The sequence below is a fragment of the Octopus bimaculoides genome, chromosome 3, assembly GCF_001194135.2.
Source record: "Octopus bimaculoides isolate UCB-OBI-ISO-001 chromosome 3, ASM119413v2, whole genome shotgun sequence".
In the NCBI taxonomy this organism is placed as follows: domain Eukaryota; kingdom Metazoa; phylum Mollusca; class Cephalopoda; order Octopoda; family Octopodidae; genus Octopus; species Octopus bimaculoides.
The window spans coordinates 99331398-99344843 of NC_068983.1; the positions used below are offsets into that span (position 1 = coordinate 99331398).

At 34.9% G+C, this 13446-nt stretch overlaps 1 protein-coding gene across 3 annotated transcripts in view; it reads left to right on the forward strand.

Annotated features, from left to right (window-relative positions):
* LOC106880939 (rho GTPase-activating protein 44) overlaps positions 1-13446 on the forward strand; it is a 180890-nt gene that overhangs the window by 128321 nt on the left and 39123 nt on the right. For all 3 annotated transcript variants that reach the window (XM_052966347.1, XM_052966348.1, XM_052966349.1), the window contains exons 7-12: positions 1780-1848; positions 4001-4082; positions 8710-8837; positions 10888-10935; positions 12855-12918; positions 13036-13120. In XM_052966347.1, coding sequence (XP_052822307.1) covers positions 1780-1848; positions 4001-4082; positions 8710-8837; positions 10888-10935; positions 12855-12918; positions 13036-13120 — 476 coding nt within the window. The remainder of the gene's footprint in view (positions 1-1779; positions 1849-4000; positions 4083-8709; positions 8838-10887; positions 10936-12854; positions 12919-13035; positions 13121-13446) is intronic.

Sequence of the window (13446 nt, forward strand, 5' to 3'; positions counted from 1 at the left end):
ATATATATATATATATATATATATATATATATAGATAGAGAGAGAGAGAGAGAGAGAGAGAGAGAGGCAACCAATGTATTGATGTTTTACTCAAGATTTGTGTATGGCCATCAGTTTCATATACAATGATGACAATGATGTTTGCAGGAATCTCTCTTTCTCAATATCTTCAAACAGGCCTGGTTATTCAATCTGAACAGGCTGTTTCTTTATCTTTTAGCATTTCAAATCTACTTATGTTTTTATATTTTTTTTTATAAAATAGTACATTTAGATGTGTTACATAACTTTTGATCCTGTATAATTCTGGGGCATAACTTTCTTAAACAACATTTGAACTCAGAGGCTCATTAGAAAATATCACTATTTCTCTACTTTGACCCCCCCCCCACACACACATTTTCGTCTTATCTATACAATGACTTGCAGCTCTATGGGGAAATATAGTAGTTGCCCTTCCTTCATAAAAATGATGGAGTGACATTTTTGGGTAATCATACCCTACTGTTAGGTCTCTCCTTTGAACTGTGACTAACTATGAAGTTGAACTGATTAGGTCATTCATTTAAATTATGTCTAGCTATAAAAGAATATAGGACTTTTGTCATTGTTGGCTGATGAGACCATCTTTATTTGAATGTCTCTTTGAACCTGGTGAAGATAAGTTTAGATGGTTTAACCCCAGCAGTAAAAACAAGTAAAAAATGAATTATGTTAAACTAATTGACACTACTTATCTCTATGCTCATAGCAAGCATCCATGTCCTTGAATTGTCACTGACATAGTCTCATCTGGAAGTTCAAAGTTTTTCAAGAAATTGATGATACTCTGGTTCTGCTAGAAAGAGTCCCATTGGTGATTGCTTTGATGTAAACTTGTTGAAGAATCTGGTCCAATCAAGTTCAGGGTTTGCTGATGGATCTTCCAATATTGATTGCTGCCGCAACATACTTAGAAGTCATGATTGCCAAGCATGTGACTAGGAACAGTCTAACATCAGTCTGGTTATTGAAGTGAAAACCATGGCTCTACCTCCAGAAATTCCTCCTTGCTTGTCAAAAGTCCAGAAAGCATTGGAAAGGGAAAATTCAGAGTGCTTTTAAAAGCATTCCATAGGAAGTATGGGTAGATGGTATGAATTACTATTTCTGATTCAACTGCATTGTGGCATACCTTAGCTGAAAGCTGACAACAGGCTTATTTGCAGTAATAAATCAGAGCTGGGGATGGTTGTAATGAAAGTAAGACATGGAAGAAGTTCCAGAGGTTGAATAAAAGGCATATTGTGTAAAACATGTTCTAAAAGTGTGATATGGTATAAGTTTTGAATGGAGATGTATGGGAACTAGGAGAAATAAGGTGAATGTAAATGGTTAAATGTGTTTTCTGAACTTGTATGAAAGTAAAATAAAGGATTTTAAAAGAATAGCTGAGCATTGAAGATATCAATGTAATGTATGCTGGATGAACGATTGTGCTGATTTAGATGTAAGTTGTCAAAATGCAGTGAACTGACAATGAAAGGCAGCAGACTTTGGTCAGTCCAATGTCAGGCCAAACGAAAAACTTTTAGCTAATCCAAAGCTCTTTTTGTGAATTGCTCTAAATTGTTCCTACAATATTAAGAACTGTCTTGACTCAATAGAAATATTTCTTTGCACTTAGAAAATAAGTTCATTGGACTTTTAAAAATCACATATTGTTCATAACATTGAAGCCCTAATAATTATATTGGCTTGACATAAATGCTTTGTTAATAATTATTTGCTCTCTTTCAGGATGCTTTAGCAATTGAAATGCTTAATTTCATTGCAAAAGAGAATGACCACTGTGAAAAACTAGTAGCAGTAAGTATTTTTAACACTTAATTTAACCTTTTAGCATTTAAACTGGCCATATCTGACTCAAATATCCTCCCTGTTTTATGTTCAAACCAGCCAGATCAAGCCTCTCACACCTACCCTACAAAGTCATTCTCAAAGTAAACAATCACATCATTGAATGCTAAAAAGTTAAGGACTGTTGACATGATGGATTTTACTGTGTTGCTGAGGTATATAGTTGGTTAAGTATGTATTAGGTATTATTGGTCTTTATTTTATCAGTCCTAGAAGAATGAAAGGCTAAGCCAGTGCTCAGTATCACACATTTGATTTGTTTTTGGAGCTAATATTGAGATACAATACAGCAACTCATCTAATATACCAATCCTGACCGTTTTCAAAATTATGTGTTACAGCTTCCTTAGATACAAAGATACAAGAGTGAATAGAATCTTAAAGGATCATTACTGATATAATAACTTTACTGAGATGAGAAATGTTTTTTTTTGTTTTTTTTTATTGTGTGTGTGTGGGGGGGGGGGACAAAATATGTAATTTGAGTGTCTATAAGAGGCTGGGTATAAGAGATATTAAAGACTGCTGCATAAATTTGAAATATACTTTATACAAGCCAGTGGTGAATTGTATTCTTGAGAAATGATTAAAAGAAGGGATAGATAAAACAAGTGAACTGAAACAAAAGTGGTTGTAAATCTTACACATAAGAACTACCTGTAATATATCGAGTATCAGTAAAAATGGTAAAAAAAAGAGAAAATGTTTTTTCTTTACTCTTTTTTTTACTGGTTTTAGTCTTTAGAATGTGGTTGGGCAGTGCTCCAGCATGGCTGCAGTCAAATGACTGAAACAGATAAAAAGGATATAAGAATATCATTAAATGTCGACAAAACAAAACTAGTGTTACCCCATCCACATGAAAAGTATCGAGTGAAAGGTAACATCAATCTGTATAAAGCAAACATGTAACAGGAAAAGTATTAAGTAAAAAGTATCTCCATTACTTTAATCAGAAACACACTTTAACCAAATGTGTCAATTGTCTTTGTGTAATCATTAATAATTGTTTCATACTTAATCACTGTTAATCACTTAAATACTAATTTAAGCAAACTTATAGTATATTGTCCAAACTATTATAATGAGCCTAAAACCACCTGCATATCTGCTTACAGCTTTGTATATTCTTGTTTACCTGGTCCTTGTATGGTCCCTGACATCCAAAAGAAATATAAAATCTATTTGTACTTTACAAAGAAACATAACTAAAGAGTAGATTCTTCTTTGCATAAATTTTTACACTGATCAAACTATTCCACTAAATTTTAATTTATTTTTTATTTTTAAAATGCTTTTTTATAGTTACTACTGAATAACAAATGAATATCAATTCTGTTTATGAATATATTTCTGCTTTGCTATGAAACAACTTTTAGTTTATCATCATTAATCCTTTTGTTCCAATATTTTTGTTGAGATACTCTGTGTTTCTTTCAATTAATTTTAAATATAACAAAGAATTCAATAAAATAACTTAGTTATCATTAAGCTAGTGTTAGAAACATAAATTGTGACTAAGGTTTGGTGGAAGATTTTAATTCAGAACTTTTGGAAACAAGACATTTGTGCTACAGAGCCAGAAGTGGTTTCAGGTGGGTTGGTATCAAAAGGGTTAAAGAGATCGTGTTTGTTTGACAAACACAAAATCTTATTGAAAATGTGATTGAAACTGTAATCAAGGATATTCCAGCTGTAGTCATCCCAACAACTTTTTATCAGTGTATCTAGGGCTATATTAATCAATCTGTCTTTCAATTTTTATGACAGAGTTTTATTTGAGAGAGATTTAGCTGCTATTTCTAGCATGCTAAGGGAATATGTAGCACAGTCATGGGTTAACAATAGCATACAAGACTTTCTGAATGGCATGCCAATGAAAAATTACCTTGAATTTTCTTAGTAGTTCAGTCTACCTAATGATGAGTCATGCCTGATGTAGAGGTTACCCATGCAAGACGTAGAGGTTTCTTTGTTCACTAGAGAGTTTATGACCTTAAAATTATTTCATAGCAAGGCTAAATGTATTTTCTTTTATAATATTAACTAATGCAGATGTTCTGTTGTGCATTGTGTAATAATGAAAATTTTCTCATTGCAGCTCATGATGGCACAAGCCAATTACCACAAAAATGCCCTTGAAACAATCGATAGAGTGATACCTAAAATGAAACAAATGATTGGTATGTTGTTGTTGTTATCATTATTAAAGGCAGTGAGCTGGCAGAATTATTAGCATGCTGGGCAAAATGCTTAGCATCATTTTGTCCGTCCTTACATTCTGAGTTCAAATTCTGCCAAGGTCAACTTTGCCTTTCCTCCTTTTCAAAATTGATGAAATAAGCAACAGTTATGCACTGGGGTCAATGTAATTAACTAGTCCCCTCCTGCTAAATTTCAGGCCTTGTGCCTTTAGTAGAAAGGATTTTTATTATTATTATGATGATGATGATGATTATGTGATGAAAACTCACAGCTTATTTTGCTGGGTATGATGGAAAGTGTCAGCTGTCCACAGCCAGCAGACCAAGGTGACACTTGTTTATTGGTCATGCTTCAAGAACCCTGCAAAGGATTCTTGCAGTTCCAAGCAAAGCTGATCTTTGTAGGTGTTCTACTTTCATACTTGCAAATCTTTTTCAGCCATGCTGATAGTTGAGTGCTGATACTTCTAAATGGCACCAATTACTATTGGTATCATGTCTACTCTCCTCATTGATCACAACCTTCGTATTTCCCACCTCAAATTATCATAGTTGTTTATTTTTTCTTCTTCTTTCACATTGATCCTGTTGTCACCGGGGCATGCTATGTTGATTATCATGCATGTTTTTTTCTTTTTTATTCACCACAACAATGTTTGGTTTCTGATGTCTGGTCAAGTGATTGCACTGGATCAGTGCATCCCATAGAATTTTGCAATTCTCATTCTCAGTGATTCCTTCTGGGGTTTTCTCATACCATGTCTTTGCTCTTTGTAGGCTTTGATTTCCACAGAGCTCCCAATGGATCATTCTTGTCACATTGTCATGGCGTCCTTTGTATTCATGTTGTGCCAATTTTGGGCATTTGCTAATGATGTACCGTACTGTTTTGCTCCTCTCACCACACATCACATTCTGCATTTGTCGCTGTCAGTAGTGTTGTCTATTTTGCACTCACATAGTTGATCCTTATCACTGGTTCTTGAGCTGCACATGTGAGTGCTTCCGTCTCTCTCTTCAGGTCACTCCTCTTCATCCATAGCTACCGGTCCTCTGTATCTGTCTTGGCATTCACATGTCTTGCAAACTACTCCTAAGCAGTCCTCCTATTCTCCCTGTCTGAATGGATTATACTAAACTTGCTATGTTAAATGTCTTCCTCCCCAAGTTGATCTTTCTTTCCTTTTCCTTTGATTTATTTTCTCTCTCTCTCTCTTCTACTTTTTTTCTCTGTCAATGCTGGGGGTTGAGTGCCCACTTATAAAATGCCCCAATGGCCTGCGCAAGACATGCCCTGACAGTCAAGCCTGACTCCTTCGCCAATCCAACAGGAGAAAAGTAGGAAAAGGCAAGTATCTGGTGCCTTCAAATAACGAGTGCTCTGAGTTAGCCTTGGTTGGCAAGCAGCCTAGGAGAAGGACCACTCTGAGTTCAAAACCAGGGAAGCTAGGCCCCTGCCGCCTTCATGGACTACCTTGATAGAGATGGTGTCTCAATGAAAATACTGATTGGTAGTAACCTAAAAACACACCTCGTTATTATTATTATTATTGAGTGAGAGAGCAGCGCATGCCATCAAAGTGACACTGGGGTACAAATATATGAAGCCCAATATACCCATCCTGAATACCCATCTGATAAGGGTACACCAGGCACATGCATCATGACTGTGTGTGCATGACAGTGATCTCATATCGAGATAAATAGCACATGACCTTGCTCTGTTAGAATTTTCTTCAAGTAGCCCATCCAGTTCAAAAGGAACACTCATGTTTCCAAAGGTAAATTATTCAAACCCCAAAGCTCAGCACATGGCTATGATGCTGCCCCACTACTCCTGCTCATGATCAAAGATGCACATAGCGTCAGCCACTAAGGGACATGCTCAACTGGATCTTTTATCTTTTACTTGTTTCAGTCATTAGGTTGTGGTCATGCTGGGAGACCACCTTGAAGGGTTTTAGTTGAACAAATTGATCCTAGTATTAGTTTTTTTAAAGGCTGGTACTTATCCTATCAATCTCTTTCTGTCAAACCACTTAGGCACAGGGATGTAAACAAACGAACACTGGATGTTAAGTGGTGGAGTGAGATGGTAGTGACGGGGTGCTAAGAAAGACATATATATTTTGACAGGTTTCCACATCGCTTCCATTGATCAAATTCACTCACAAGGCTTTGGTTAGCCTGAGGCCATAGTAGAAGACACTTGCCCAAGGTGCAGCATGTGGGACAGAACCCCAAAACCTCATATTTGCAAAACTAGCTTCTTAACCACATAAATCACATTACCATACCTATGCTTGTTATAATTATTAATAATGTGGAACATGCAGGCATGATACTAATCAATAAATTTGATTTGCTTCTCAAGTGACATTTTCTTTATTTCTATCACTGAGTTGTATATTGTCAAAAGCTGATTCTTGCTGTGGTTTTAAGTTTTCCAGTTGCTACAATTATGAAGAACCTTTTTGTTTGTTAGAAGCTGTTTTTTTTTTCTTATATTCTTTTATTGATCTCAGTTTTTGAGCTGCAACCTTGTTGAGGTAACACCTTCAAGGATTTTAGTTACATCAAACCCTAGTACCTTGTCTAGTACTTATTGTATTGCTTTCTATTTATCAAATGGCTTGGTTTACTTTTGGTGAGAAGGGATATAACAAGGTGTTTTTGTTGGACCTAACCAATCCACACACATACACACTCATCATCATCATTGTTTTTATGTCTGGTTTTTCATGTTAGCACAGGTTTAACTGGTGTTCTCTAACAAAGTGTCTTGCCATTTATTTGCAATCTCCTTTGTGAGATTCAGCCTCTTGGAAATTATCTTCACCACTTCTTCCTACATCTTCCGCTGACTCTTTTACATTGTCTCTTGGCACTTCTTTTACCCTACTATCTCCCATATGCATCACATTTCCATACTAACACAGTCATATCTCTTCAATGCTGCACTTGATTTTTTTTTGTATCAGGTATTTTTCTCAGATCATTTGTGCTCTATTGTTTATGTATAGTATCATTACCTGTCCATTAGAGCATGCTCATTTCATTTCTTTCTAGCCTTTGCACTTTCTCCACATTCAGTTCCCATGTTTTGTTACCATGCAACATTGCACTTGGTACATGATCATCATACAATCTGCCCTTCACACACAAAGTGAATGCATTTTTGCAAGAATAATATATTCCTAAACTTTTTTCCACCCTTTTCTTAGTCTGGCTGTTATGCTTTCAAAACATTCACTATCACTGCTAATTAGGTTTCCTAGACAATGGAAGCTGTAAACTAATTCTAAGAGAGCTTTTTGAGCATTTGAAAAATATTATTTCTTAGGTAATCTTACTGCTACTAGTCCTGTGCATCTATTATATATAAAGTCTTGTCAGGCCTTAATTCCACTGTGTCTCTTGTACACCCCCAGTTTACTTTTGATACAGAGTTGTTACCTGCTTATTTTTCTGTATATTTAATGTAGCCACCATCCTTGACAGCAGTAGAGTAGTGTTGTAGTCTTTTCTGATTACTAAAACTTTTTTTCTTTGCTGTGTTTATTTTAGGCTTTTTAATTCTAGGCCTTGTATCAATGTTTGGAATTTCTTCTCTAATTCAAGTGTGACAGCTATAAGAACTAGATCATTGGTCTGAGGAGTTCCTGCTGATGTAGGGAACTATGATAAATATGAAGGGTCTGAAAATAAATATGAGGAGTCTTACCTTCATACTAACTTGCTTGCTGAACTCATTGCTAATTGTCATCTTGCTTACAACATCTCTGTATATCATTTGGTTGTCTCTCAAATGCCATTTATTTACACCTACTTTTCATGGAGACTACCAGATGATGTAGAACCCTGTCTAAGGCCTTCTCAAGGTCAATGAATGCTAGGTATAGTGGCTTGCTCTTAGCTCAGAATGTCTACTGTAGTTGTTTCACCAGTAGAGGGTGTTGGTGGTATCCTCTCTTGGAATAAACTTCGACTGCATCTCATCTAAGTTAATTTTGTCTGTCTTTACATTCTCAATTCATATTCCGTTCAGGTTGACTTCATCTTTCATCCTTTTGGGGATCGATAAAATATGTACCAGCTGAACATTGGAGTCAATATAATCAACTACCCCTGCCTTCTGCCAAATTTCAGGCATTGTGCCTAGAAAGGATTATTATTTTATTCAAGTGGTGAGCTGGCAGAATTGGCAGCATGTTGGACAAAATGCTTAGCAGCATTTATTCCGACTAAATTCTGACTTCAAATTCCACTGAGGTCAAGTTTACTTCTTTCTCATCCTTTCAGAGTTGGTTAAATAAATACCAGTTAAGTATTGGGGTCAATGTAATTAATTTACTCCCTCTCCCTAAAATTACAGATCTTGTCCCAAAATAAGAGAGAATTATTACTAGTAATAATAATTCAAATGTCATTTAAATATACACTTTTCATTTGATGAAATTTTATTCCACACATTGCCTCACTGTATGCTATGTAATATTCAAAAGAGAGAAATGATAAACTAATTTGTGAAATATTTCAGATTTATGAAATACTTGTTTACACCTTGTTCAACTACTTTTGTTTTCAAATGTTGTTTTCTCCACAGACACTAATCCTGTGAAACCTGTCTATGGTACCTGTCTGTCGGACCATTTAAGAGTTACTGGACGGAATATTGCCTTAGTCATTGAAGGCTGTGTCTGTACTTTAGTAGATACAGGCTTAGAGGAGGAGGTAGGATTTTTATTTATTTTTTTCTTTTCTTCCAAACTAAAACTAAGTAAAACTGGTGTCATCATCATTTTCATCATCATTTTAATGTCCACTTTTCCTTGCTTGCATGACTTGGAGGGAATTTGTTGAGGTGGATTTTCTACAGTTGGATGCCCTTCCTGTCACCTACCATCACCTGTTTTCAAGCAAGGTGATATTTCCCCATGGCCAGATGTATTTTTACAGATTGGAAATGAAAGACACTGCTTGCACGATGGTGACATTTGTTTACAACTATCATGCAATGTCAAGGGAAGGGAACAGTAACACGCGCGCGCGCACAAATACAAACATAAATATATGAGCAGAATTTAGGCTAGTTGAAATATGTTTGTCACATATTTCAATTTCTAAAAGGCAAGTACACTGCAGTTACCATGGAGAAAAAATTTCTCGTGTGGTAAAAAGGTGTGAAAACACCAGTTAGTTCAGTGTTGCCCTCTATTAGGAATCTCAGACATCACTGTTTCAAGTTTTTTGATTACTACTGCAAATCAGCCTAAATTCTGCTCATCCTTAAGCACTGCTTCATGCTAACTTTTCATTATTTACCTTGATTGGGCAATCTACTAGTGCAAATCAGTCAATGTATTGACCAGATTATATATAAAGCTATGACTTTATTAAGTTCATTCAGAGTTGCCTCTCTTAGGTACATCGCATTGATGAGTCAAAAAACTTGAAACATCGATGTCTGAGATTCCTAGTAGAGGGTGACACTGAATGAACTGGTGTTTTCACACCTTTTTACCATAAGAGAGATTTTTTTTCTCCACAGTAACTGCAGTGTATTTACTTTATAGCAGTTGAAATATACGACAAACATATTTCAACTAGCCTTAATTCTGTCCATAATACTGCTTCGTGCTAATGCTTTGTTGTAAACATATATATATATATATTTATACACACACACCCATGACAGACTTCTTTCAGTTTCTACCTACCAAATCCACTCACAAAGTTTTGGTCAGCCTCTGACTATATTGGAGGTCACTTGCTCAAGGTACCATGCAGTAGCACTGAACCCAAAACCATATGGTTGGGAAACAAACTTCTTACCACACTGCCATGCCTGTACATATTGTGTTTTAAGTAGTACAGTTCCTCTAGAGGACAGCACCAAACTGTTCTGTCAGTGAAGCAAACATCATATTGTTGCCTATTTTATTCTCCTTGCTTGTGAAATTCTATTTTTACACATGTGAGGTATGCTAGTTATGTTTACAAATTTCCATTTTATTTGTCACTATTTCTTGGGATTTACATGCTGTAAATTTATTGGGGGAGGTCGGTCCGGTATGGAGGCATCTACTATTACAACATGTTACTGCATCCAACATTTGTCAGTGACTCCCTACTCCTGGTGGATGGACCCTTTGCACCACTCAGGTGACAACCTTCTGATTCATGGGTTTGTTTTGGTAGTAGCTGCTGGTGAGGGTTTTATGAGATCAAAGTGTAAATCCTACCTCAACCTCTTTTAGTTGTCTTTTACAACACACAGAGGAAATGGGCTTATTCTTTGGCATGCTGGTCCCCACACAGTAAGCTGTGTTTATCAGGGGGAGATAATTAAACATTTTCAGGTTTGAATTTCGCTTAAGGTGGTTACTGTAACAAGTTTCCCTTTTCACATATTTTCTTCCATGAGATCAGATACTGGCTGTTTCTGTTAAATAAAAGCTGAAATACTTTAACTCTATAAAGTGGTTGATGTTAGGAAAGGCATCAAGCCATGTAAACTGTGCTAAAATGGAAGGTGCAAGGGAATCATAGTTCTCTGATCAATTTCAGAGATTGGTAACATTGAAGAACTGATGATCTGCTCAGCTCATACCAGCTTGGAAAATGGATGAATAAGTTACAAAGATGGTGATGGTGGTGGTGAGGATGGTGATGATGATGGTGATTTAAAAGAATGAATGTAGAATTAGAAAAATTCTTTGCGATTTTTATTTTTAAATTTTTTATTTGACATTAACATGTTAAACATTTATGTTTGTTTCAGGGTTTATTTAGAATAGCAGGAATGGCTTCAAAAGTAAAAAAATTGAAGGTAAACTCCTAAAACATTACTTCATATATTCAGATAATAATTACATATTTTAAAAAAATTACTTGATAATATATTTAAACTAATAATCTTTTTTTAATTAGTTTTGTAGTACAGCAAAAAGCATAAATCCAAAGCTTGTGAAAAATTAGCTACAGGATGTGTATGCAACATGCTTCTATGATGTTAATGTTCTGTCAAACTTGCTTGTAGAAAATATAGATAACTTTAGGATTTTTAATGTCTACCATTTCTGCCAATGGTAAAATTAGCAGTTTTACAAAAATAACATTGTGTAACATGATTTTCGTCTTTGGGTAGCAACTCTTATTTCCTATTTGCTTATGCCTAGAAAGAATGAAAAATGGCTAATACTCCCTTCAAACTTAGCTTTCCTCAAACTTGTCTCCACTTGGACAGCTCGAAGTAAACTGAACTGTGTTGCCAGAATGTTCTAGAAATTCTTGAAACTTTTAGAAACTTCTTGAAAGTTCTTGAAACGTCTAGAAAGTTCTAGAAACTTCTGCTTCAGCAACTCAGTGTTGAATCTATCTGAAATGTTATGGAAAATAGGTTAGTTACAAAACATTGATGTCCAGGTCACAAAAGCAAAGTTTGAAGGGAATAGTAGTCATTTCCTTTGACTTCTAGATAGAAGCAAATAGGAAATAACACTTACTGATCAAGTACAAAAAATAAATAAATAAATAATAAATGAATAAAAATTTTGTTATACAGTGTAATATATAAATTCAGAACTATTAAACGTCTTTAATTCTGGCATCCTTATTATACAAAGACAATGTTTTGGTGGAATTTTCCAAACTTCTGAAAAGTCAGTTTATTAGAAACAAGTATCTGACAACATTTTTATTCCTTTATATGTTCCTATTCTAATGAACAGTAAAATGTAGGACAGTTTCTAACTTGGTGCATGCAATGTTGTGTGATTAAGAAGTTTACTTTCCGATCACATGGTTTCAGATTCAGTTGCATTGGGTAAAAGTCTTAGTATATTCCCTGGCCAGTATATTCCCAGGCCAACCAAAGCCTTGTGAGTGGATTTGGTACATGGAAATTGAAAGAAGCCCATCACACATATTTATGTGTGTGTGTGTGTCCCTGTCTTGACATTGCCCAATAGATGTAAATGAGTGTCACTGTCACACAAGCAAAGTTATTCATTTTCAAAATTCTGTAAAAAACATGTCTGGCCAGGGGGAATATATTACCTTACTTGGAAATAGTTGAGGGTTGGCAATGAGAAGGGCATTTGGCTGTAGAGAATCTGCCACATTAAACTTTGTCCAACCCATGCAAGCATGGAAAAGCTGATGTTAAAACAATAATGACAAACATTCCAAATCTATTGGGCGTTTTGTTGTTTAATGCCAGATTAGTTCTAATTAAACAAAGCAATTATTATTGGATTCCTACCATCTTATTTTCAGACAATGTATCTAGGACTACATTATCAAATGTGGCTTTTTGGTTTTTGTAAAGATGATAAAGTGTGGTTTTAAGGTAATTAGGTTGCTGTTTGTAGCAGATCAAGACCATATAGAGGTGCTTTACAATTTTTTATACGAGAAGAGTTAGTTGGACCCTAAATTCTTTACTGAATAAATAATCTGGTTCATATTCCTTCAAATATATCATTAATAACTTTCAGTACTCAAGTATCAACATTTAGCTTTCTTATTTCTCATTAAGGTTATTGAAAAAGGACCTCTGTGGAATGTTTTTTTCTCTTATGCAAGATAAGGCTGAAATATTTAAGTAAACAAATTTTTGTATTCCACTGAAAAGTTGTACATTTTTGGTTGTTGGTAAAAATGAAAGAAACATTCTATCAATTTTTTGTAGTTATTCAAATTGTGTTGGATATTTTGATGAAAAAGTATTATTTTCTTTCTTTTTAGGCATCGTTTGATGCTGGTATAGTAGATATGGAGGAATACGAGCATGATTTACATACTGTAGCTGGTAAGTTTCATTATTCTGTTCAGTAAACTTTTTAAGTGTTACAGTCTTTTTGCTGTTTAACCTCAAATATTAATTTTTATTTTATTATTTTCTTTTTGCTATTTTTTAATTACTTAGGGGCCATGAAACAGTATTTAAGGGAACTTCCTGAACCTCTTTTGACGTTCGACTTGTATGCAGAATTTGTGCAATCAGTTCATTTGTAAGTTTTACATTTGCATCTTTTCATATACTATTGATGTATATATATGGAAGTAAAATAATAAATGAAAAGGAAAATGAGGAAATCTTCTAACAATGCAGTGACCTCTTTCCCTTTTCATTTCTTATTCTACTTCTGTATTACAATGCTTCAAGTGAACTACAATCATCATCATCATCAATTAACGTCCGCTTTCCATGCTAGCATGGGTTGGAGTCAAATCGTCCAACCCATGCTAGCATGGAAAGCGGACGTTAAACGATGATGATGATGATGATGATGATGATGATGATATATATATATATATATATATATATATATATATA